Source organism: Erpetoichthys calabaricus, chromosome 5, assembly GCF_900747795.2.
Source record: "Erpetoichthys calabaricus chromosome 5, fErpCal1.3, whole genome shotgun sequence".
Lineage (NCBI taxonomy): Eukaryota > Metazoa > Chordata > Cladistia > Polypteriformes > Polypteridae > Erpetoichthys > Erpetoichthys calabaricus.
In genome coordinates this window covers 35,781,374-35,806,348 of record NC_041398.2, presented here as the reverse complement: position 1 = coordinate 35,806,348, position 24,975 = coordinate 35,781,374, and the positions used below count along the sequence as shown (strand labels likewise).

The window sequence follows — 24,975 nt, the reverse complement described above, 5'->3', positions numbered from 1 at the left end:
TCATATACATGAAAGTAACAACCTTGCTGACTAAGTACTTTTATTGGGATGCAGCAAAGCTCACGTGAAGAATGAAACTACCAGTAGCATATTTTTGAAATGCAAGCTGCCTGATTAAAATTTAATAGATTTTGTATGGAATTTCTGAGCTTTCATGAACTGTCCATAACAAATGCTACATTTAAACACATTTTTGATCACAGATGTATCTAATACCACAATACCTTGCAGCAAACCTCATTTGACATTATAGCAATGCTATTCACTTAAAAACACTAACAGTGGCAGCCACAAGGACCTGTAAGTTAAAGGTGGTAAGTGCCTATCATGGTAGTTGCCAATGGCCATGGAAGCCATCGATTTAATGAGAATGCCATTGTAAACAAAGTTATCAGGAGAGATTCTAGAAAAGACTGATGAGTGCCAGCAGGTCAAGAAGACATTAGCTGAAGCAATATCAATGCAACACAAGACTTTGCCAAGGCATGTTCAGCAAATTTCAGGTAGCCTTTAAGAGGTTCTAGTAAATCATAACAACTTAAGAAGGATCTGACCAAAATGGTTCTCTGTAAGGTTTGGAAAAATGTTGACCCACCTAACATCAAGAGGTGGAAGGAACACTCTGGAAAACGTCTAAAACCAGAGGACAAGGCAAACTTCTCTTGCCCTCTTAGAAGACATTTAAATGTGAGGACACATCACTCTCCAAAACAAAGCTTACTCTCTTCATGAGATTGATTAGATGTTCAAAGTGGACAAGTATAAGTAACTTGAAGTGAGTAGAGGTGACAAATAATCAGTGCAGGGTTGTTGCGCCTGACCAACGTCACAAGCGTCAGAAATAATAGAGGTTGCAGGAATAACAAACAGAGGTACACTCTCTGACAGGTTCTGCTAGTGTCGCTCACTTCAACAAGGTGAGGAGAACCTCAATGTAGACATAAAGGAAGTTCTCACATAGACCAAGTCGGCCAGTTTCCACAAAGCACAATAAAAATGTAATGTTTGTGTAAACATTTGTTTCTTTCATTTTTTTTCTTAAGGTAACTAATGATAAATGCAATACAAAATATCCCCTTTATCAGGCCAAGCTAATGGCTATTGTGGATGCAGAGACTTGTATAAAAGTGCACAATGAACATGGATGTAGGGTTCAAAATTTAAATTCATGAAAATGCTGTTGTCCTGCACACCATAGCTAAAAACTGAAATCCTTCAGTTTTAAACAAATGCTAATTCTATAGAAACGTGATCTTTAAAAATACTGCAGATGAACGCATGTACCTGTGAACTTCACTTCAATGAAAAATAAGACTAACCAAGTTAAACAAAAATCTCTAAAACTAGGAATCTTTAAACAGAAAAGCTATGCAAGAGTAATAATAAACACGATAAGCCATCACTGTTCTCCCACACTCCCACCACAAATATGTTAAACATGGAGCTTTTAATGTTACTCTGCCGATCAGTTATGTTATATGGGAACTCATTCATTTACTTTTATCTCTCTGGATTTATAGAGCAGATGATCTAACTGAAATGCTTACCTTGAAGTAATCATACATTGCTTGCTGTACAAAGTCAATACCATGAGGGGACACACTGAAGTTATCACAGATGTCGAAGACGGTCTTCACTGCCAGGTGTGAAATCCAGTAAGCTGGAGAAGAAAAAGAAAAAAAAACCTTTGGGTGAGTCCAAATGAAATATTATCTGTGCCCTGATTTTTGGAGTGCTAAACATTACAATTTCTTCCAGGCTGAAACGTATCCAACACCTTTAACCTTGTTTCTGTTGCACTAGGCTATTGGAAACAATGTTTACGGACTGTTCTGCAACAATGAAAACGAGGATATTACTTATCCTGCCAATGTTCACAATCCTCAATTGTTTAGACAATTAAAGTAAATCTGTGATCTACAAGTTGCTTTGAATTCAACATCTAATTAACAAATACTAGTAAACACTCAACTCTTTTTATTCCACTAGCATCACTTTCAAAGGGCTACAGTAAAATTCTCGATATGGAAGGATAATTTTTCTAAATGTTAAATAAACAATCTTCTGTTTCATTTTCTTTTTTACATTAGCACATGAAATACGTAGCGCATGCAGAAAAGCTGAGAACTACGCAAAAGAAGAGGAGACCATTTAATCTATCAAGCCTGCTTGGTGAGCTAATACGCTAAGCTGTCCTAAATATCTCATTCTGGTACTTTTAAAAGTTGTCACACTTTCTGCCTCAACTAAATGATATAAGCATTTAAGTCTTTGTGTAAAAAAAAAAAACTTTAGTTTTACATGTTCTGCCACTTAATCGCTGCCTGATTATCAATGCTTCACTTCTTGAATTTATCAGTTAATTTTGAAGGAGTGTTGCAATTTAAGGTATAGAAAATTAACTTTCTCTACATTAAGTGGCTGCTCACATTTGAAGGCTGACCATGTGTATTTGAATTGTTTTTGCATGGTATGTGTTGTCCCTCAAATTTTAGTACCATCTGCAAATTTCACACAAGTTTATCAATGTTTCAGGAATAATGTTATTAATAAAAAAAAAAAAAAAAAAAAAAAACAGACCGAGAACAGATCCTTGAGGTATTCGCGGATGACCTCAACCCATATGAAGCATTCCTCTCTTATCTGTACTCTTTATCTCTAAGCAGATGTCCAACTGGATTTAAAGGTGGTTATCTCTCATGACAATGGTCTCTAGCTTCAAAATTAATCTTGTGTGCGGAACTGTATCAAAGGAATTTTTGGTGGGGGAAGAGACGTTGTAAGTTAAGGTACAATTTTCGCTTTAGTCTTCTACTCCAGTTGCCTTTTCTAAAACATCTAAAAGATTAGTCTGAAGGGATCAACTTCTCATAAACCCATCCTTGCTGTTATTTGGTATATTTTTATAAAAAAAAAAAAAAAAACAGTCTTCTGAATTACTTCAAATGACAGTTTCCATAATTATATGAGGGGGAGTTAAGCTAAAGTTAGAAAATGGGATTTATTAGAAAATGGAACAAACCTAATGTTATTTCTTAATGTAGTCTCCACCGTTCTCAATGCACTTGTGCCACCTGTCTGGAATTACGTGGATTCCAACAGAATAAAAGGTTTTGTCTTGTCCTCGCAACCACTCGTGCACCCGAGTTATTGTTGAACACTACATGCCGAGGTTTACTACAGTTACTAGTGCTAGTTACTGTGACTTGCTGGAGACCAATTTGAAGCCTGCTATTCGATCCAAGCGGTGGGGACTACTGTCTTAAGGAGTCCTTTTGCTGCAGGATAATGCCCGCCCACACACTGCTAAGAACACCAAGGCTTGTCTGGAGAAACTGAAGTTTGAGGTATTATTGCCTCATCCTCCTTATTCGCCAGATTTGGCACCGTGTGATTTCCACATTTTTGGAACGCTAAAAAAACATCTAGGTGGTCATCGATTCAAGACAGATGACGACATGAAGAAAGCAGTGCATGAGTGGTTGTGAGGACAAGACAAAACCTTTTATTCTGCTGGAATCCATGCACTTCTGGGGAGGTGGCGCAAGTGCATTGAGAAGGGTGGAGACTATATTGAGAAATGACATTATCAGTTTTGTTAAGGTTTGTTCCATTTTCTAATAAATCCCATTTTCTAACTTTAGCTTGACTCCCCCTTGGGACAGATGGAAGTTTTGTGGTGCTTTGAGTTCTCATTTAGAGACACAGTATACAATTTAATGTTAGAAAACAAGCCAAGACAGAACTGCAGATATCCAAAGAATTAACCACAGTAGTGTGCAGCCAGGGCCCTTGCCCGGCCGCCTTCACGCTGGGAGGACCAGGGGAGCAAGTGTGGACAGAAAGTTACCTCCCCCGGTACGCTAGATGGCAACCAACCCTGGGTTGCAGCGGTGCCTCTGACTCCCGCAGGGCTTCATGGGAGTTGGAGTGTGGTATAGCCCTGTTGGGATCGGCAGTCACCACCAGGGGGTGCTGCAGCAGGAGCTGCTGAGCCCTTGTGGGCAATTCTTCCGCCACTCCTGGAATTGAGTCATCAAGCACCTGGAGCATTTCCAGGTGCCTTATAAAAGGAGCCAGCAGCCACAACTCGGGGAGCCAGAGTCAGGAAGAGGAAGACTAAGCTTGACCCGAGTAGTGGAAGAGAAGGAAAAGAGAGAGAAGACTATTGTGTTGGTGCTGTGCTTGTGCTGGGACTGTGTTGTAAGTGTGGGAAACGCGGGAAAGTGTTTCCCATGAAGAAAAAATAAAATAAAAACCAATGTGTATGCCTCGAACTTGTGTCCCATGCTTGTCTGTGTTGGGTTCAGCTGGCAGTGCCAGCCTGGGTGGGCCACACTACATACTTCTACATTTTTGTTCACATCTTCAGCTGTAGTGGGCTGATGCAACAATCAGAATTAAGTATTCAACTAGACCTGCGCTTATGTGCTTTAACTACCTTTAAACTATATATTGAAAAAGAAAATGCCCAGAGATAGCCGATTGATTCCTATTAAATATACGGTATAGTCCATTAAATGTTTTAAGAAGCACCTGTAGCTGCTGCATCTTTTTTGCAGGTCTGGCTGCAGTTTTATTTACAATCTAAATGGTCTAAAACTAGGAGCTTCTCAGCTCAAATTCCTTATCAGTCACGTGATTCCCAGCGCTCTGCAAATTCACATCATTATTTTCTTCAGAAATGCTTTGTATTTCATTATACAAATGTTTCGACGCTTGAATGCTCCAGGGTCCAAGACAAGTTTACTCATCAGCAATCTCTGTGACAGTAGGCATATCATCTTAATTTATGTTGTCAAACGAAAATGTTACAAAACTAGTCAGTGTTCAGTTCAAAATATTTTTAGTTATGAATATTATAAGATCACTTGGCACTGAATCACATTAATCCTGAGTGGTCATTTAAAGAAGCTGGAAAATTCTACATGCAGCAAAAAAGTTTTCAATAACTTCTTATATTGACTTTATTAAATCAAAATGATGCAGAAGAGGTATTTACCGGAGCCCTCATCTCCCATTAAGTGGCCCCATCCACCGCACCCCACCTGGCTGCCATCTGGATTTAATAACTTGCAGTTTGATCCAGTGCCTGAAATCAGCACCACACCTCCTACAAACAAAACAAACATATATCACAAGTCCAGTCGAAATTTAGAAGAATGCTAAAAATGTTAAGTGATTCCAGACCATTACAAAAGTGACTTTTGGGCTTCTTTAACCAATTCTTATTTAACAAAAGTACTAAGAAGTAGAAAGTGAACCTGCATTTAATAACAACACTTGCCATCCAGTGGACTTGTTTTCCCCACCATATTTACCAAAATAATTAACAAATCCGAAATCCTCGAACAGCTTTTATACTCCAAGCCATGTCACTTGGTAATATTTGCTACCTTCCAATACCATACCATGTTCACTAGCTGTTGCCATTGCTCCAACTGCATCTGTAGTGATGAAGTAGCTTTCACTAAGTGTGGGGAATCGCATTTTCATTTCTTCAATCAGTTTCTGGATGGCTTCCTCCTGCTCACCTCCACTGAGGGACATTCCCTAAACAAACACCCAGATCAAAACAGGAAAGGGAGAAAATCGAATATTCCTTCATCAGTCAGTCTCTTAATTTGATTTATCATCAGCATAAGCCAAATTCAGATTAATGTAACATTCAATACGTGAAGATAAACCAATGGACTCACCACAGCACGGAGGCGAGTGCCAGCATCAATCCCAGCTTTTTCTTTAGCTTTTACAAGCATCACGTTGATGGATTCCAAGCATTTTTCAGTGCCGACCAGCTGAAAGAAAATGACACTTGATTACTATAAACGTCAATCAATATACAGTATGTAACCAGTTAGGAACAAAATATCAATTAACATTGACACTGGCTACAATGGAAGCCTGCTGTTTGTATTCAATTATCTTAAATGTTTGCCCTCTCAAAGTATATCATATTAGCAGTTGTTACTGTATGTAGAACGAAACACTTATTGTAGTAAAATATTATGGATGGACAAGGAGAACACTATTTAAGTCCAAGAGTTTTCATGAAAATCAATATTTATATATATTGAAATTTGGAATGTAGGTTACCCTTGGCCCGTAGGTGCTCATGTTGAGGTTCGCTCCGCGAGAGGGGGTGCAGTGAGTGTGTATGCCTGATGAGCCCAGAATTAGGGCGAAACACGTGTCGCGTACTCTTTGCATTATTTGACAGTAAAACTATGCAACATTCCATGATCTGCTTCTTGCAACTGAAAGAGGGCACCGTGGCGGATGTTTGCCGACTTGCAATAGGTAGGTAACCACCCATACAATCAGATTGTGATTCAGACTACGAATGTCATGAATATATTATATATTAGGTCAGCAGTGTGAGTTGACGAACAGTAATTTTAACTATTTTAATTTCTAGTTTCTTGATTTCACTTTTAATTTTGGAGGAATACAGAAACTAAACTTTTTTATAACAACTAATCTATTACTAAGCAGTCACTCATCAATCTTCTGAGTTCGCATATGTCAATCCTGGGTAGGGAGCAGACAGAACTAAGTTTGGCAGCATCACGCACAGAAACCTGTCAGTCTCCTCGAGGAATACACACACGCACACGCACACGCACACACACACACAATTCAGTGTTTGGGATATGGAAAGAAACCTGACTACAAATAGGCTGTAGCCCCCCACAGCGAAATGAGAAAAAAAAAAAAAAGTACATTCATAAAATTGATGGATAGAGTGCATGTTAGTCATCTTGTCTGCTTAAGATGTGGTAGAATTGGACATTACCAATTATTTACAATAAAGTAAGTATGGATGTACTAGATAGTGAACAGTTTTCCTTGCAGTGAATCAAACAGGTGTAAAATCTATGTCATTATTATAAATTAAGTTCACATTTAGAAATGTAGACAGCTTAAGAAGATTCACAATAAAGATATCTGAAGACAAGGTCCAGAATGTGTCATTCATACTGCTGTTCAAAATAAAAAATCATTTTGCAAGTGGGTTGTCAACCCAAGTAAGAAGTGCACTAACTAACTGCTATAAGTAAATTAAAATAGAAATTCAGTTCAGGGTCAACCTACAAAACAGATGTCAAGACAAAGGCTAGTTTCATTAAAAATGTGTTCACTTTTTGTTTTTGACATAAAAATAGATAAAGAAAGGCACAGTAAAAAACATCTGCACCAACATGGTCTTACCCAGTGATTTGTACAAGGGCCTTCTGTCTCGGCCAGGATCTGCCCAGCCTCTGAAATCAGCACTGCTTTTGAATGGGTTCCTCCACTGCAAAATAAACAATGGATTCATAATTAACTATGGGGTTGCAGGTGGTTAATACGACGATTGATCTTATTATACCTTACTCAGTTGGTAATATCTATATGTGGGAGCAGCAAAGGTTCAAAGAATGTCATAAATGTAACCTCCTTTAATGTGCGAGTGCCGTTAAGAAAAGATGACTCATGCAATAATTCATGGCTAGATAGAAGATAAAAATGAGCACTTTGGATAATGCGAAGGAGAAAAGGAATTTTTCTAGGGAGAAAAAAAAAAACTATTGAACTGGTTTAGTCCAATCCAGGGTCACAGAAATATTCTCAAAACCTTTTATTAATTAAATAACTTGCAATTCTTTGTCTCTTCTAACATTCAGGCTGAAGACCTGCTACCTCTTCATGCCAACTACCTACGGGCACGAAGATGTTTTCTTTCCTGACTCTGTCGTTACCATGCCACTTGCTGTAGTGCCACATTAATTGTATTGTTTTTATTTGTAGGCCTCTCTGCAGCATAATCATAAAGTTTGTTTTTTACTGAGCTTTGTGATGGCACTTACTATGGCAGACACTTCTTTCTTCTATTTCTTTGCTTATGCACAAGTTCTATGCATCTGAATTTTTTGGTGCATATGCAAATTTCTAGTTTTGTCTGTACACCATATTTTAGTGTGAAATCTACGCAAGGCATTATACATGAGGCCCCTTGTGTTTGGGAATAGTCTGTTCTGCTATATTTGCAGATAGGCACATCTTTTTTTTTTTTTAAAGAAGGCCCAATTTCAAAATGTAAATAGTGTTTACTGTCAAATTTCAACAACTGTCATTTATTAGCAAACTCAATAGATTGTATTTGCACTGTTGTACATACAAGGAAGAGTTTCCTCAAGGCAGCTCCCTATACTTGTGATAATGCTGTAAACAACCTCCCTTTAAAAAAAAATACTATTTAAACAAACAGTGGAAGGTCATATAAATCAGGCATGTCAAACTCGCGGCCCCCAGGCCGCATGCGGCCCGCAACAGAAATCTGTGCGGCCCGCATGACAGATCCTAGTTAGCACTGAACTTGTACAAAATTATTACTATCGTTTGTGATTGAATCATTCTGCATCTTCGGTGTTACTTATTGACTTTTCTTACTTCTGCCTTCTGACAAAAGCGCGTTTTCCCATGGCATTACGGTACCGGAAACGTCATCTGCTAGTATAGCCACGAGCCTTGTCCAAAGTTAATGTGCCGCGACGTCACAACTGAAGTTCTAGGCTGCAACAGAGGTGGCCTTAGGCATGTGCAAACTGTGCACCTGCACAGTGCCGCCAAATCCCAGGGGCCGCCACGCCAATATATATTGAATATAAAACAGAAAGAGAAAATAACGACACAGCTGACGGCAATGTGGCCGAAAAACATTGTGTTTCATGTTAATTAGTACGCTGTATTTACAAATGTTGCTAGAGTCGGAGCAGTAAGCTATATGTAGTATTATAATGTATTGCCGTAATGAGAATATCATGGGCTGACACTTGGTTTTCAAGTTACGGACACGCGTATATAGAAGCGTGTCATGAGCACGAGGCGGCTATGCAGTGTCCGCAACGCTTTCATAAGATACCATATTGACCTTGCCAGACGAAGGGGCCGCCGATTCTTTCTCTGCCCAGGGCCGCCACAAGCCTAGAGCCGCCCCTGCTAAGGCTACACTACTGACTGGGCTGCTGAGACTGGCCACTGGGCGGAACTGACTATCACGAGTAGTAATAGCTCGCATATTTTCACGTTTTTTGCTCTAGTTTCATGTAATTTTGTGATAGTATTGTAACGAACAGTTAGTGCAGACTACAGCTGAAGATCTGAAGTGGACGAGAGAAGTTGGTGAGTTGTTTATTAACATATTTTTGTGATTTTGAGTTTGTATAATTATTGTAGGTCAGATGGCTTTTTGCATATCGGCTTATTTTACAATATAAACTTTGAAGTAAACTTAGTAAAGTAAAATTTGATTTTTGGAGGATTTGTTTTCCAACTTGAATTACTGAGCAATGAATTCAGTGAGCATTTTCGTGATTTCAGTTCACACAAACAGGGCATTGCGCTGTTCTCTTACAACGCTGAGAATGCGCCTGAGAATATCCAAATGGAATTGATTGAAGTGCAGTCAGATTCTATTCTGAAGGCAAAATACAACGAAGTTGGTGTGCCAGGCTTGTATGCTTACCTGCCACCCTCGTATGTGCAGATCTGTAAGTTGGCATCGAAAGTACTGTCAATGTTCGGAAGCACTTACCATTTTGAGCAATTGTTTTTGTTGATGAAAGCTACCAAAACCCCACATCGCTCAAGACTTACCATCGAGCACCTTTCATCCCTCATAAAAGTTGCAGCTGCACAAGATTTCAAGCCTGATATTGACGAACTGGTTACTAACAAGAGATGCGAAGTGTCGGGACAAAAGAAATAAATCTCACACTGTAAGGCTTCTATATAAGCAATGAATATAATATAATGAATATCAATCATCAAGACACTATATGAAAGCGGTCGGGATTGTCCTTCTGTCCCGTGAGTGCAAAGCGTAGCGGTATTCCGCTTATCACAGACTTACTACTTGCGGCTTGCGGTACGAAGCGACGCGATGTGAGCAGAGTTCTGGTGCTCCCATCGTTCCCTTGCTTTTGTGCGCGATGCGCTGGAAAAATAGACAAAATTATGTCTCTGGAAATAATTAATGTTGATGGAGTACAAATGCCTCACCGCGTAGTAAATATCAGGGAAGATGGTGCTTGCTTATTCTCATCTATAGCTTATTTAGTGCATGAAACTTCGTCTTTAGCGGTACAGATTCGGGCTGACATTGTTCGAAGTCTCAAACTTATGGTACCATCAATAAGTATATTATTATGGAGTCCTACACTCCAAGTTTGGACAGGCACTCGAGGGGATAAAAAAAAACTTTGGTTTTTGGGAGATGTTATGAATGGGCACTTTGATGTTCTCATTCCCTACACTTACATGCCTGATGTACACATGGAGTGCACACAAATTGAGGATAAAAGTCGGTCGCCTTAAAAGGAGAGTGAGCCTAGTAATATAATAAGGACCTAGATAAGAGGTTAAGACTCTAATTCTACACTGTTGTATGGAGACTGCATGGAAATAAATTGCTTTTCTTTAAACTTTAAGTGTTACATTTTTTAAAGTTTTCAGTATTGGAAAGAATGCTACAGTAACTCTGTATAATAGTATAATAGTATTTGTTACAGTACGGCCCACTGACGCACGTATGGCAATCGAAGCGGACCACCAATGGTAGTGAGTTTGACATGCCTGATATAAATGATAACATAAACTACAAAAGAGGTGAAAACAAAAATCGCTCAAGAAATCATGCTGTCCCTATGAAGATTCCAGCGGAGAGCTGAATTCTGGTCTTATCATAAAGTGTAGGTCACGTCTCAAAGGCCATAAAGCTGTGCTTCTCACCTACAGTTTCTTTCTGTTAGTGTCTGGCAATTTATTTATTTAATTTTTTAAATTATAGTATAATAGAGTACCTCATAAAAAGGTCAGGGGCCTCATTTATAATGCTTGTATGAAAATGCTTGAAATGTGTGTATGCAACTTAAAGCAAACATCAGGATTTATAAAACAAATGGGGGAACATGTGCAGATCTACGGCAACTCTTACCCACGTATGCGCAACATTTTGGAAAAACCGAAATGATGACGCCCTTGATCAAGTAAGGAAATGCAGCCAAACCACCTAAACAATGACTCATATGCATAATAATTCTTTATTATATTTATTATTATATTTTGTGTTTATGTCTCAAACATATTACACCAAAAAACAATGAATATAATACACAGACTGTATTTCAGTTCTCTTTTAGAGGGCAATGTTGCAATTATATACTGAAGAACTTTTTTCTGTTTTTCGGCAGTTTAAATTGGCTACCTGTTGGCACTTCTTAGGGAACTGGCCGACAGGTTAGAAATATCTCTGCCGAGCTTCACTCCATCATGCCTGCTGTGGCAGGCTACATCCAGTTTTCGTTTGTTGTGGATGTACAAAAAAAAATTGTTTTTGCCAACGTAAAAAAGTCAATTTACACCAGTGTCCAGTTCTCGAAAAGTAAACCAGAGCACTCATGTTGCAATAAGGGCATCTAGCGAAAATGAAGACACAAGTCATCCAAGATGAGACAGGCAAATATTGGCTGAGTCAACCTGTGATTCATTTATTTTTGGAGAGTGGGACAATTTTCATATTTTTGTCTCTATACACCACCATAATGGAACTGAAATAAAGCAATCATTATGTGAAGTGTAGACTTTCAGGTTTAATTTAAGTGGTTTACTAAAAATATTGTATGAGCGGATTAGGAATGACAGCAATTTTTCTGCATAGCCCACTCATACCCCAACTCAATTTTCAGGAGCTTTCACTGAAGTTCCACAGCCAGGTGGGAGCTGGTTCCCCATTATTTCATTAACTATTAAACAGAATTATAAGCACATTTATAATACAGACCATATAGTTATACCACACTGCTGACTAGAACATCACATAAACGGATCATTTTCCTGCAGATCATCTAATGTGGTCTACATAATTCTCTGCATGAAATGTCCTGACACTGCACTCTATGTGGGAGAAACTGGACAAACACTCCACCAGAGAATGAATTTACACAGGTTCCACATCAAGCATGGCAACACAGATGTTCCTGTAGCAGCCCACTTCAACAGCCATGGACACTGTGAGAGGGACTTTAAAGTCACAGTGCTTATGGGCAACTTCAGAACAAAGCAAGAGAGAAAAAAATGGGAAGTTAAACTCATACTAAAATTTAACACACTACAACATGGTTTAAATAGAGACAAGAGTTTTATGGCCAGGTATGAGGATTGTTTGCATCTCTCGGACTGATACAGACAACCTGTCTACAGACCCACATTGTAATAATAATAATAATAATACTTTACATTTATATAGCGCTTTTCTCACTACTCAAAGCGCTCTTCACACAGGGAGGACCAGGGAAGCGACCCCACAACCTCCTTACTGCAAAGCAGCAGCACTACCACTGTGCCACCTGTGTATTGAAAAACTCATCAAAAACTTCAAAAGACTTTGTTGGACAGTTATCCAAAGATCTTGACCATACACTGTTCTTCTATCTTGTTAAATGAACCTTAGCCTGAAGAGGTCTATTCATTTTTACATTTAAGATTTCTCACTTAAAGATTTACCAATGTTGTTTCTTGTCCTGGAGTGTGTATATACACACAGAGAACTCCAGTTTCTGTATTACATCTTGCCTGAAGAAGGGGCCTGAGTTGCCTCGAAAGCTTGCATATTGTAATATTTTTAGTTAGCCATTATGAATGTAGTGAAAAGTCAAGCAAAATGACACCTTTTATTGGCTAACATGGTACAACACCCTAGTACTACTATTAAACAGATAAAAGGTCTGGAACTGATTCCAAGTGGGATTTGTATTTGGAACCTGTCACTGCGAACTCTCAATAGGAGATCTAAAGAGCTGTCCATGCAAGTAAAAACAGTCCATCAAGGCCGACAATACAAAACAAACCCTTTAGAGAGACAGCAGAAATACAAGGAGTGGTGAAATCAACCATTTGGAATATTCCCAAAAGAATGAATACACTGGTGAACTCAGCTACTCCAGAAGGCCTGGAAAAGCACAGAAGACAACTGTTCTGGATGATAGCAGACTTCTTTTCATGGTGAAGAAAAACCCCTAAACCACATTTAACCAAACCAAGAACACTCTCCGCGAGGTTAGGCCTAGCCATTGCCAAAGTCTACAATCAAGAGAAAACTTCAAGAAAGTAAATAACAACAAGGAGCAAACCACTGGTAAGCCTCAAGCATAGGAAGGGCAGATTACACTTTGCCAGAAAACATTTTTAAAAGCCTGTTCGGTTAATAAACAATTTTCTTTGTCCAAAGGAATCTAAGATCCATGTATACCAAAATGCTGGAAAGAGAAGATTATGAAGAAGAAAAGAAACAGATCATGATCTGATGAATACCACATCATCTGTGAAACACGCTGGAGGCAGTGTTATGGCAAGGGCATGTGTGGCTGCAAATGGAAGTCAGTTACTAGTGTTCATTAATGAAATGACTGCTGACAGAAGTGTATAGGGCTATACTCTCAGCTCAGATTGAGCCAACTGTGCAAAACTGATAAGACAATGCTTCACAGTACAGATGGACAATGAGCCAACATACTGCAAAAGCAAACCAAGTGCTTTTCAAGGCAAACTAGTAGAAAATACTTCAAAGGCCAAGTCAATCAAGTGACCTCAGCCTAATTGGACATGCATTTCACTTGAGGAAGAGAAAACTAAAAGCAGAAAGTCCAAAAAACAAGCAGCAACTGAAATCAGGTGCTGTAAAGGGCTGGCCAAGTATCAATAGGATGGAAACTCAACGTTTGGAAATGGCCATGGGTTCCAGGTTTCAGACAGTCATCGACTGTAAAGGATTTTCAACTAAATATAGAATGTGAGCATTATATTTATGATTATGTTTGTTGAAATACTTTTGCACCACTAAAAACAGGGGGACCATGTATAAAAATGTCTGTCTTTTCTAAACAGCTCATACAAAATTTTTGTTAAATTCCTAAAAAGATTACAATATGCAAGCTTTTGAGGCAACTCAGGCCCCTTCTTCAAGCAAGATGTAAATATTGTAATCTTTTTAGTTAGCCAATAAAAGGTGTCATTTTGCTTGGCTTTTCTCTACATTCATAATGGCTAACACGGTACAACACCCTAGTACTGTTAAATTCCTTGAATTAAAGCTGAAAGTTGAAACTTCAATCACATCTTGACTGATTTGTGTCAAGCCCACTGTGGTGGTGTAAAGAGACAAAATTATGAATATTGTGTCACTGTCCAAATTCTTATGGACCCGACTCTAGCTTGGGAAGGGATGATGGCGCTGTATGTGGTGGTCCGCTTGTTGGTATGGTAACTGACTGAATCCAAGTTTTGATTATGGCCTGTACTATTCTTTGTAACAGCAATCAAGTCATTACATACAGTATGTCTGGTGATAGTGGCTACCCACCCAGAGAATGGTGCTTTCCACCTTTCCCTGACCTTGAGAATACTATAATGCCATGTATAATCTTGTGCCCTTAATTGTGGAGCACAGCCAGATACTCTTCAATGCAGGTGGCGGGGTTTCTACGCATGAAGGGGGAGCTGCTGTGCCAGCCAATGAAGTTCTGAAGCATCGTGATTGCATATACAGTGGTACCTCGGGTCACGACTGCAATTCTTCCAAAACTCTGGATGCGACCCGAACATAATTTCCCCATAAGATTGTATGTAAATACAATTAATTCATTCCAAACTGTACAAACTGTATGCAAATATATATTTTTTAAGCACAAAAATAGTTAATTATACCATAGAATGCACAGTGTAATAGTAAACTAATGTGAAAACATCGAATAACACTGAGAAAACCTTGAACAACAGAAAAAACTAACATTTTAAGAGTTCACGCTAGACCCTTACGAACCGCTCGCTGTAAACACTTTTTTTGAGTTTTAAGCACAGGGAAAAAAATTAAATGTCACTTCTCTTGCGAAACTTTTTAAACCATCCTCTACTGGCTTTAAATTCCTCACCTTCGCCACTCGAAGAAGGATTTTTTTTCAGCAAATCGACATGAATCCTGGCTTTCTCGCATATGATCGCCTTGCTTACGCTATCCCCTGCAAGTTGCTTCTCGTTCAACCACACTAGCAACAGTTTTTCCACCTCTTCCAGCACTTGAGGCCTCTGCTTGGTTAACATTATAACTCCTTTTGCAACATCAGTTGCTTTGTTAGGCCCTGTATACGCAAACAAAAGAAAACGGGAAACGGAGAATGGCAAATCATTGGCGCGTACAAACACGCGTATGGAAACTGGCCGCCAGTGTTTTTGTTCGCCACCAGAGTGTGTGCTCGTAAACAGATGCAAAATTTTGGCAAACTATTTGATCATAACCCAATGTGTACGTGTTTGGAAACGTTCGTGACCAGAGGTTCTACTGTATCAGGTTGGTTAACACACTCCATATATAAATGTTTCAGGTCAGCATTCAAGATGTACTCATGTACGCATATTTACAAGGTGACAATGATTCATAAATACTGAATTATGTTCAAACATGCATGTGCCACATTTTATAAATCTGACTTTTTTTGGCATAAGCATTTTCCCATTTTTTTAGCATTCACAAGGTGTCAGGTCTCTCAGGCAGCATTGTAGTTGCTTGCCTTACAGGGCAGTCGTTTCCCCTCTTTCCCAGTTAGTGAATGTGTGCTGCCACCTAACAGACTCAAGGAGATTCATTGAACTCTTTCCAGGTCTTCTCATCATTATTCTTAAAGGGACAATATTGGATACGCTTCCCAAGCTAGGTGCTGTCACCTACCTGCCTGGAGGTCTTCTGGCCTACTATCGGCCCTCTATGCACCTAATTCTCTATTTCTATAGATCACTAAAAGCTTTTTACTTCTTGGGTACCAATCTCATGGATAGGACCACTGGCACCCTTATGACTTCTGTACTCCCACTCTTTAAACACTCAGACAGCTTTTCATTGTGGGCAAAGTCCTGCCCCTTGTCATGTCACGTTAGATATTTACAAACACATTCACTTCCATAGTACACAATACCCCACCCAGAGAGAAATCACGGGATCAACAAGAGTTGATGGGACTCACCGGGGCATGATTCACCTGAAGTGGATCAAAATAGGCTTACTGTATCTGAACATTATGATCTGAATCCACAGTCTTATCAACAAGCTTGCCAATCCAGATACAATTATTTACTTCGCTGCTACTTTTATTCAAAGTAAATATAAGGTGCCCCCTTCTTTCTACACCAGCAGATTAGGTGACTTACTCTGTGCCAGGCATGGGCTCAGCTGTCAAATTATTTTATTTGAGCCAGGTAAAACTGTAGTTGAAAACTCATCTTAATAATCATTTCAACAATTATGTTTGAACAATCAACTGGAGTTCTTTATGCATTTCCATTACACACAAGCCTGATTAGGACATTAAATCCCCATTGTAAACAGAAGGTATATCACAAAGACTTTTGGTTTATAACGTGGATGCAACTACAACAGTCCAAGAGTGCCAAAGAAGCATCTAGAAATTAATCCATTCAGTGTTTTTTATTTTTTTTAGATATGAATGCTACTGGTACCCAAAATTGTATTTGGAAATATGCTCCAAAAGGGCAAAGCAAAAAAAAAAAAAAAAAAAACAGAATTAAGGAGAGATTAGAACAATTAAATGCAAGTTATTGCAGCATATCACATATTGGAGGCTGAAAGTAGTGGGTCAGCTATGATGCATGTATTCTGGATTTTCTTTGGAAAACCTAGCATTTCACTTTATTAAAAAAAATCCAAATGTACTATGTTGACTCCGGAATTAAGGTGTTTTAATTCTGGTCTGAAAGTCTAGCTTACAATCAGGATGAACCCCACAGTCCCAACCCAGAAACCACTCGGTGACTATGAAGTGCTGGAATTTATACAGAATGGACTCCATCAATTGTTGCTTTTTAAAATAATGTATAAGAGTGGACATCTGTTTGTTTAGTAGTTGGGACAAAGCATGTTAACCTTCTTTACATGGAAGAAAGCTGGCTAGTATTGACACAAGTGTTTAAACTGAAGGATGAGATGTGTCATTTTTTTTTTACTCTTGAGAAGCCAGAAGAATTCTGCAGATGCTATTTAGATTGTAAATTATTGTACTTAGCTGGTAACTTTGAAAACTTCGACAAGATTACTTCCAGCATGCATGGAAAAGCAGAAAATATCTTCCACTGATAAAATGAAAGCTCTGAGAGGCAAGTTATGCTTGGGGGTCACCATAGTGAAGCAAGTCCATGTTAATATGTTATCACACGATGCTGCAACTGAGAATACAGAGATAATGCGATTTCTGAGCATCTTGAATAAAGAATTTGCATATAAGAATGTGAGTTGAGAATTCATTTATTTCATTGGCATCAAGCTATTATAAGCTCAGTCTCTCAGAGAACAGGAATTATTTGACATACATAATGAGCTTGAAATTCAAACATAAAGAAGTGTTTCTCTAAGAATTATGTATAGACATGGTAACATGGTAATTCTGCTTCAATTTTTAAATCAAATTAGTTTGAATTAAGATTTGCTGTACTTACCGGTATGAAAACTAACGAGATGAAGACTACAAGCATTTGTCAAAGTAATGAGAGTATGCCTCTCCAGTATTCTACCCAATATTAAAAAGATCAAAGAATCATGTCCCTTCAGAGGTTAAGAAAGTATATCAAATCAAATCAAATCATGCCAGGTTCCACTATCTCATTGGCAAGTCAGAATGATAAACACTCTGTTTTGCTTATGTTGAGTTTTGATGCATATGTTGTTTTACAAAAGAAATAATATAATTTGTAACTCTGGTAACACTGGGTAATGGGGATATTGATTGGTGGATCTAACTGAAAATAAAGAAGGGGTGGCACAAAATAAAGGACTTGCGTGTGCAATCATAAAAAAAATTATATCTATACATTCACAGCAGAAAGTTTGGGAACCCCTCTCAGCCTGCATAATAATTCACTCTACTTTCTACAAAAAAGATAACAGTGGTATGTCTTTCATTTCCTACGAACATCTGAGTATTGGGGTGTTTTCCAAACAAAGAGTTTTAGTGAAGCAGTATTTAGTTGTATGAAATTAAATCAAATGTGAAAAACCAGCTGTGCAAAAATTTGGGTCCCCTTGTAATTTTGCTGATTTGAATGCATGGAACTGCTCAATACTGATTACTTGAAACAACAAATTGGTTGCATTAGCTCGTTAAGCCTTGAGCTTCATAGGTGTGTACAATCATGAGCTATAAAGGTATTTAAGGTGGTCAATTACAAGTTGTGCTTCCCTTTGACTCTCCTCTAAAGAGTGACAGCATGGCATCATCAAAGCAACTCTCAAAAGATCTGAAAACAAAGATTGTTCAGTCTCATGGTTTAAGGGAAGGCTACAAAAAGTTATCTCAGAGGTTTAAACTGTCAGTTTTAACTGTAAGGAATGTAATCAGGAAATGGAAGGCCACAGGCACAGTTGCTGTTAAACTCAGCGGGTCTAGCAGGCCAAGAAAAATACAGGAGCGGCATATGCACAGGATTGTGAGAATGGTTACAGACAACCCACAGATCACCTCCAAAGACCTGCAAGAACATCTTGCTGCAGATGGTGTATCTCTACATCGTTCTACAATTCAGCACAATTTGCACAAAGAACATCTGTATGGCAGGGTGATGAGAAAGAAGCCCTTTCTGCACTCACGCCACAAACAGAGTCGCTTGTTGTATGCAAATGCTCATTTAGACAAGCCAGATTCATTTTGGAACAAAGTGCTTTGGACTGATGAGACAAAAATTGAGTTATTTGGTCATAACAAAAAGCGCTTTGCATGGCAGAAAAAGAACACCGCATTCCATGAAAAACACCTGCCACCTACTGTCAAATTTGGTGGAGGTTCCATCATGCTGTGGGGCTGTGTGGCTGTGGGGCTAATTCAGGGACTGGGGCCCTTGTTAAAGTCGAGGGTCAGATGAATTCAACCCAATATCAACAAATTCTTCAGGATAATGGTCAAGCATCAGTCACAAAGTTGAAGTTACGCAGGGGTTGGATATTCCAACAAGACAATGACCCAAAACACAGTTCCAAATCTACAAAGGCATTCAAGCAGAGGGAGAAGCACAATGTTCTGGAATGGCCGTCACAGTCCCCTGACTTGAATATCATTGAAAATCTATGGGATGATTTGAAGCAGGCTGTCCATCCTCAGCAGCCTTCAAATTTAACTGAACTGGAGGGATTTTGAATGGAAGAATGGTCAAAGATACCTCCATCCAGAATCCAGACACCCATCAAAGGCTATAGGAGGCGTCTAGAGGCTGTTATATTTGCAAAACGAGGCTCAACTAAGTATTGATGTCATATCTCTGTTGGGGTGCCCAAATTTATGCACCTGTCTAATTTTGTTATGATGCATATTGCATATTTTCTGTTAATCCAATAAACTGAATGTCACTGCTGAAATACTACTGTTTCCATAAAGCATGCCATCTATTAAAAGGAAGTTGCTACTTTGAAAGCTCAGCCAATGATAAACAAAAATCCAAAGAATTAAGAGGGGTTCCCAAACTTTTTCATATGACTGTATATGTTGAAAACACTAAAGTGGACTATCATCTACTATGTAATATCACAGAAAGCCACAAGATGGCAATGGTGCCAAAGCTTCCGACTCCTCTTTCTGGTAGAACTGAGGCAACTGAAAGCAATCTGCTGGCTTCCATACATGTTAAAAAAATGTACAGTAGATCTGCAGATCATATCACATCAGCAATTGTTTGCATGTTTCATACTTGTTAGGTCATGACAGATTATTCTAGAGCAGTGATTTATAAAATGGTCTGAACCAAAGTTGCGCAAAATTGAAAGTTATTTCTGTCAGTCAGTAGTAATGTTTGCCTTACAATAACATTTACATTACTACATAAATTTATGTAAAAAATTCTAATATTCAAATCCACCACTGGTGACTTTGTTTTTCCGAGTCCCTAGATGTCTGTCAGTGATCCCTCATAACCCCTCAGCCTTGAAGATGGTGTAAAGGCAGGCAGGCAGACCGTACTGATGAATGGTGGGCCCTTCAGGTATATGCCAAGTTAAGCTTTAAAAATAAAAAAAAGCCCATGCAAGGACAGAAAATGTGCATATAAAGATTTGACAAGGGATCAACAAACGAGTAGGATATAATTAAAAGCTGTTATTGTCAATGGCAATAAAGTTAATGAGAGTGCTACATGACATTTACTTTAGAGCGTTCCTCATGGCCCTTATAGCAGGAAGGATCATTTAGGAGCAACAATGTCAGATAACAGCCTGATTGTTGTAAATGTATAAATAATACAATAAATGAATAAACCAAGGACCAACGCAGCTGACCGATTTAAATATTATTTTGCTCAGATATGGTGACTGTCATTTTCCAGACCATTTGACACATGGTTACGGTCTATGCAAACCAATTTAAATACCACTGGCTTAAAATGCCGCTGCTCTTTTGTGCTGTTTTGCAAACTGTTTGTAAAATGATTTCCGTAAAGTATACAGATGTACTGAAAGAAAACTTGTTGCAGTCTGCAAGCGGGTGGACCTGATTTGGTTGGGCTTCTGCTGTTCCTGGAATTTCATCAAAGTTATTCCTCAAGAACGGTTACTCAACCAATCAGCTTTACAGTTTGCCTGTAACATCAGAAATCAGAGATCCCTCCTGGGGCAAAAAAAGAACAATTTCTTTAAGACTCACTAAAAAGATGCAAAGAGTTGAATGGGATTATCTCTTTACTACAATGCAGATTTGGTTTGTCACCAACATATCTTCATGGATTAAATTACTCTATACCAGTCCATAAGCCTTTGTCCGCATTAACAATACAAACTGAAAGCTTCAAATAGAACAAGGTTCTTAACAAATGTGTCCAATTTCACCAGTGCTTTTTGATTCAGCCATTGAGCCACCAGCTATTCCTCTCTGGAAGACAAATTATCAGATAAGGACTTCAACAGAGAGAAAAAAAAAAAAATCACCATATGAAGACAAAACGGTGCTTTACACATCAGACCCACAATCATCTTTACCATCGGTATTAAACATATTAAAAGAATTTTATAAAACCTCTGGATTTAAAATTAATCTTTAAAAAATTTTAAACAAACCTTCCTTGTATGCCCTGCTTTGTGCTCCACTCAATGCTATCATCAGTACACCAGTAACCCAGTCATCCACCAACTACTTAAAATATGGAACCAATGTAGGACACATTTCAGGGTAGAAGAGCTCTTATTTGTTGCTCTTATACACAATAATCATCCGTTTCAGCATTTTCAGACGTACTCAGTATTTATCTAATGGAAGCTACTAAGGATTAGGACACTTTGAGATCTTTATGTAGACAATATATTTGCCTCTTATGAACAATTACGCTCCAAATTTAACCTCCCAGCTACACACTTTTTTCCTATATGCAAATCATAAACTTTGTTAAAACAAGCTTTCCTAATTTTCTACTTCTTGTGACCACATCAATTCCAGAGGACTCAGACAGTATCACAACACTATATAAAATCATGTCAAAGAATCTACTGTACCTTACAAAGAAAAGAAGAATCTAGAGGATGGTGAGAAAGGGACTGCTCAATCACCACCTCAGAAATGGAATGAGATTCAACCATTCATAGAATACACTCCAGTTCTACCTGTGCCATGCATTCCATAATTCAACTAAAGGTCTTTCATCAATCTCATTTATCTCCTTACTGTCTAAAATGTACCCAGGACAAGGCCCAATCTACAAGCACTACCATCTAGCTCCAGCATCCTTAGGCTCCATCTTCTGGGAACGCACTAAATTAACATCATTTTGGACCAAAATCTTTAAATACTTCTCAAACGGTCTTTGGTGCCACAATCACTCCTACTCCTTTAATGGCAATATTTAATGTTCTAATGGCATTAAAGTGTATAGGGATAATAATAATAATAATAATAATAATAATAAACCGATTGTAATAGTCTACACCACACTATTGGCATGCAGGCTCATCTTGCTAAACTGGAAGAATCCCCACTCACCTTCTACACTCAATAGTTAAGTGATATTCCATATTATCTCAATCAAATTCTCTCTTGGAGGATATGTCCAAAGCTTTTTTTTTTTTTTTTTTTTTTTAAAATATGGAAAGAATTCATTAATACAATTTTAGAATAAGCATGCTTAGCCTGTGACAGACTCTCTAATGTCATTAACAGTTTTATCATTTTTTAACAAAAATGATAGAGGGGTTTTGTTTCTTTCCCTTTTGCACAAGTCCCCCTTCTTTGTCTCTTTCTTCTGCTGAATCTTTGTTTTTTTTTATCTATTTTTCTGCTGTTTTTCCTTTGCATTTTAATTTTCCTTTGCTTTTATTATAATTAAGTTAATTATCTGGCATGGTATATGGTTGCTCTTCTGAATACCACTGAAATGTTCTAGTTTCGCAAATAAAATTGAGGAGGATGCTACACATTAGTGTTGGTTGAAGTGGTTCCCTGCTCACTGAAGCACTTTGAGCAATAAGAAAAGCACTATATATGTAAAGATTTACTATTATTACATATTATACTGTTAAACAGCATCCTGTTTTGTCATTACAGCTTGCCACGGCCTCTGCGTATTACTTCATAGATTGAAATGAATGACATGAGTCAGTGCCAACAAATAACTGACACTGTTACACATGTCACAATTGAAAAGAAAATCGCAATTTATTACATTTCAGAAGTTTACAGTAATTAAAAATGAATCTAAAAAAACACTTCCACCAATGCTGTACAATCCTGTCTCTTTTGAATGAAAGTTTTAGTCCTGTCTTTTAACTGGTGTTTATCTTTTGGAAATGATGTCAACCTTGCACTCACTTATACTACTTTGCTGCTTTTAACCATTAGTAAATGAGAGTATATCCAGTTCTTTTAGCTTGCTATGCATGTACCATCACACCATGCCAGGCTTTTGTAATTTCCTGCAGCCTAGAAAATTAATAGTTTTTGAATTTACTGGACACTTTTACCCACCACAACTTACAAACAAAGTCAAAAGTTACCAAATTTCTCAAACAAGTGTACTGGTGGGTTAGGCAACTTGCACCGAGTCACACTACATGACTGAACCTGGTTCACACATGGTGCTCACGCCACAAGATCACGCGGTGGTCTTCTCACAATTGATAGCAAAGTGGTCTTCTGGCACTGTGCAAGTGTTTCAGATAACCTGACTTGATTGGACTGGTATCTTTTCGAGAATTCTGAATTCTGCATTAGTTGCTTACAAAGCAATGAGATGAAAACTTACAGAATCTGTATATACACTGCTTATAATCAATCACATTACATTCTCACATTGCCTTTCCAACTATTCCAAAAATGTAATTTAATTTTTCTCTACAAGCTTTTATTCTGTTTTTTATCGTCTGCTCTCTAGAACTCTGTTTTTACACTATGTGTGAAACTGCATCTGAGGTTTCGGGTTACATTCACTATTCTCACTTCTTAGGTTTCATTTTCAGATTCAATTTAGATTTGCAAGGGCCAGGATTTTTGACATTACTTTAATGATTGTAATTCCATATTTTAACCGAGACCCTGTATTAAGGATGAATATTCAAACACACAAGTTCGACAGCTTTTAAAGTGCAGTACTGTATCTGAACGTGCGTTACAAAATTAACAAAACCAACTATTTTTTGAGATGTCCTGCATTCCTACCCAAGGTTGTTCTTGATCAATTCTGCCCCAAAAATGTTTCCTTTCAACGACCATAAACTAGACTATAGCGAGTCCGAGAACTGACACATGTCATTTCTTCGCTTACAAAACCCTAAATTTTATTAAGGGGCTCGCTAATGCACAGATAGTTTGCATATCATCAGTATGAGAGGTGTTACTGTAGTTAAAATAAGAACCACATCCACAAGCACAGGGTGGGATACAATCAGGACAGAAGATCGAACGATACAAAGTCCATCCACTGCTCTATACGTCTTTCGCAGGATGTTTAAGTAAAGTATTTACCGACCTGCTTTTAGAGATATATTTTTTACTGTAGTTCTTATTAATAGCAAACATACTAATACTGTCAAAAGACATATAAATTTTTTGCATCAAAACTATTTCCCTTCTACAGATCATGCGCGTTCACCCCAGCATACTCACCCCTCGACGCCACCGTACACAACAGCCATTGCACAAAATGAGCCTCTCTTCCTGGTCAGCCTTCAAGACTCCGTGCACAAAAAAAAAAACAAAAACCTGCGCTCCAAGTTTTTACGGCGTCAGCTGCAGGAATAAAAGTGCGCAGCTGTTTCAGTTTATACGTTGGCGATGCGCAGTTGACCAATCCGCGACAAAGATTTGCGCGCTCTTGCTCTTGATTGGCTAGAGTGGCGTCACCTACCAGGAAGCGCTTGTAAGCGTGCAATTTTTTTCACTTCCTCTGCTTGCGGGCTACTGTGGCTGCAGCTATTTTTATACTAACAGTGCCATTAATAAAACAGGCCCATGCAGCTGGTGAAAATACACAGTGGGTAAAGGTGGAGCCGTTAGGAACATTTTTCACAATAATCCGAAGTGGAGAAACGTAATAATAATGAGCTACTGTCCGCGTTTTGCGATATCCGGAAATCACCAGGCTCTCATGTGAGTTGAAGTGGGCAGGGCACTGGACCGTTTCGCTTCTTGATTTGATCGCACTGCATTGTCGAGCTTTGTTCTCTTGCGTTTCCTCTTTCTTGACGCACAAGACTCAGCGGTGTCTTATCTTAAGTGATTGTTATGAAGTGTGGCAGTATTCATTTATCAATTGCGTGATTAATATAGCGATTCGTTTAGTGAACTGCTTGCTGCCATATATATGTATATTAGATTGGTACGCGTCACAGAACACACAGAAGATTGAGAAGACTACCCATAACTTTTAGCGATCACTTTATTATTAGTATTACAGTTTTCTTGATTTCAT

The 24,975-nt window shown here is 38.4% G+C and overlaps 1 protein-coding gene across 1 annotated transcript in view; it reads right to left on the bottom strand.

The window, feature by feature from the left end:
- nagk (N-acetylglucosamine kinase) overlaps positions 1–24,727 on the bottom strand; it is a 41,031-nt gene extending 16,304 nt beyond the window's left edge. Inside the window, exons 1-6 of the mRNA XM_028801447.2 lie at positions 24,171–24,727; positions 7,213–7,297; positions 5,700–5,798; positions 5,412–5,553; positions 5,003–5,113; positions 1,548–1,660 (exon numbers count right to left, since the gene is read on the bottom strand). Coding sequence (XP_028657280.1) covers positions 1,548–1,660; positions 5,003–5,113; positions 5,412–5,553; positions 5,700–5,798; positions 7,213–7,297; positions 24,171–24,199 — 579 coding nt within the window. The 5' untranslated portion in view covers positions 24,200–24,727. The remainder of the gene's footprint in view (positions 1–1,547; positions 1,661–5,002; positions 5,114–5,411; positions 5,554–5,699; positions 5,799–7,212; positions 7,298–24,170) is intronic.
- Between the last annotated feature and the right edge of the window lie 248 nt (positions 24,728–24,975).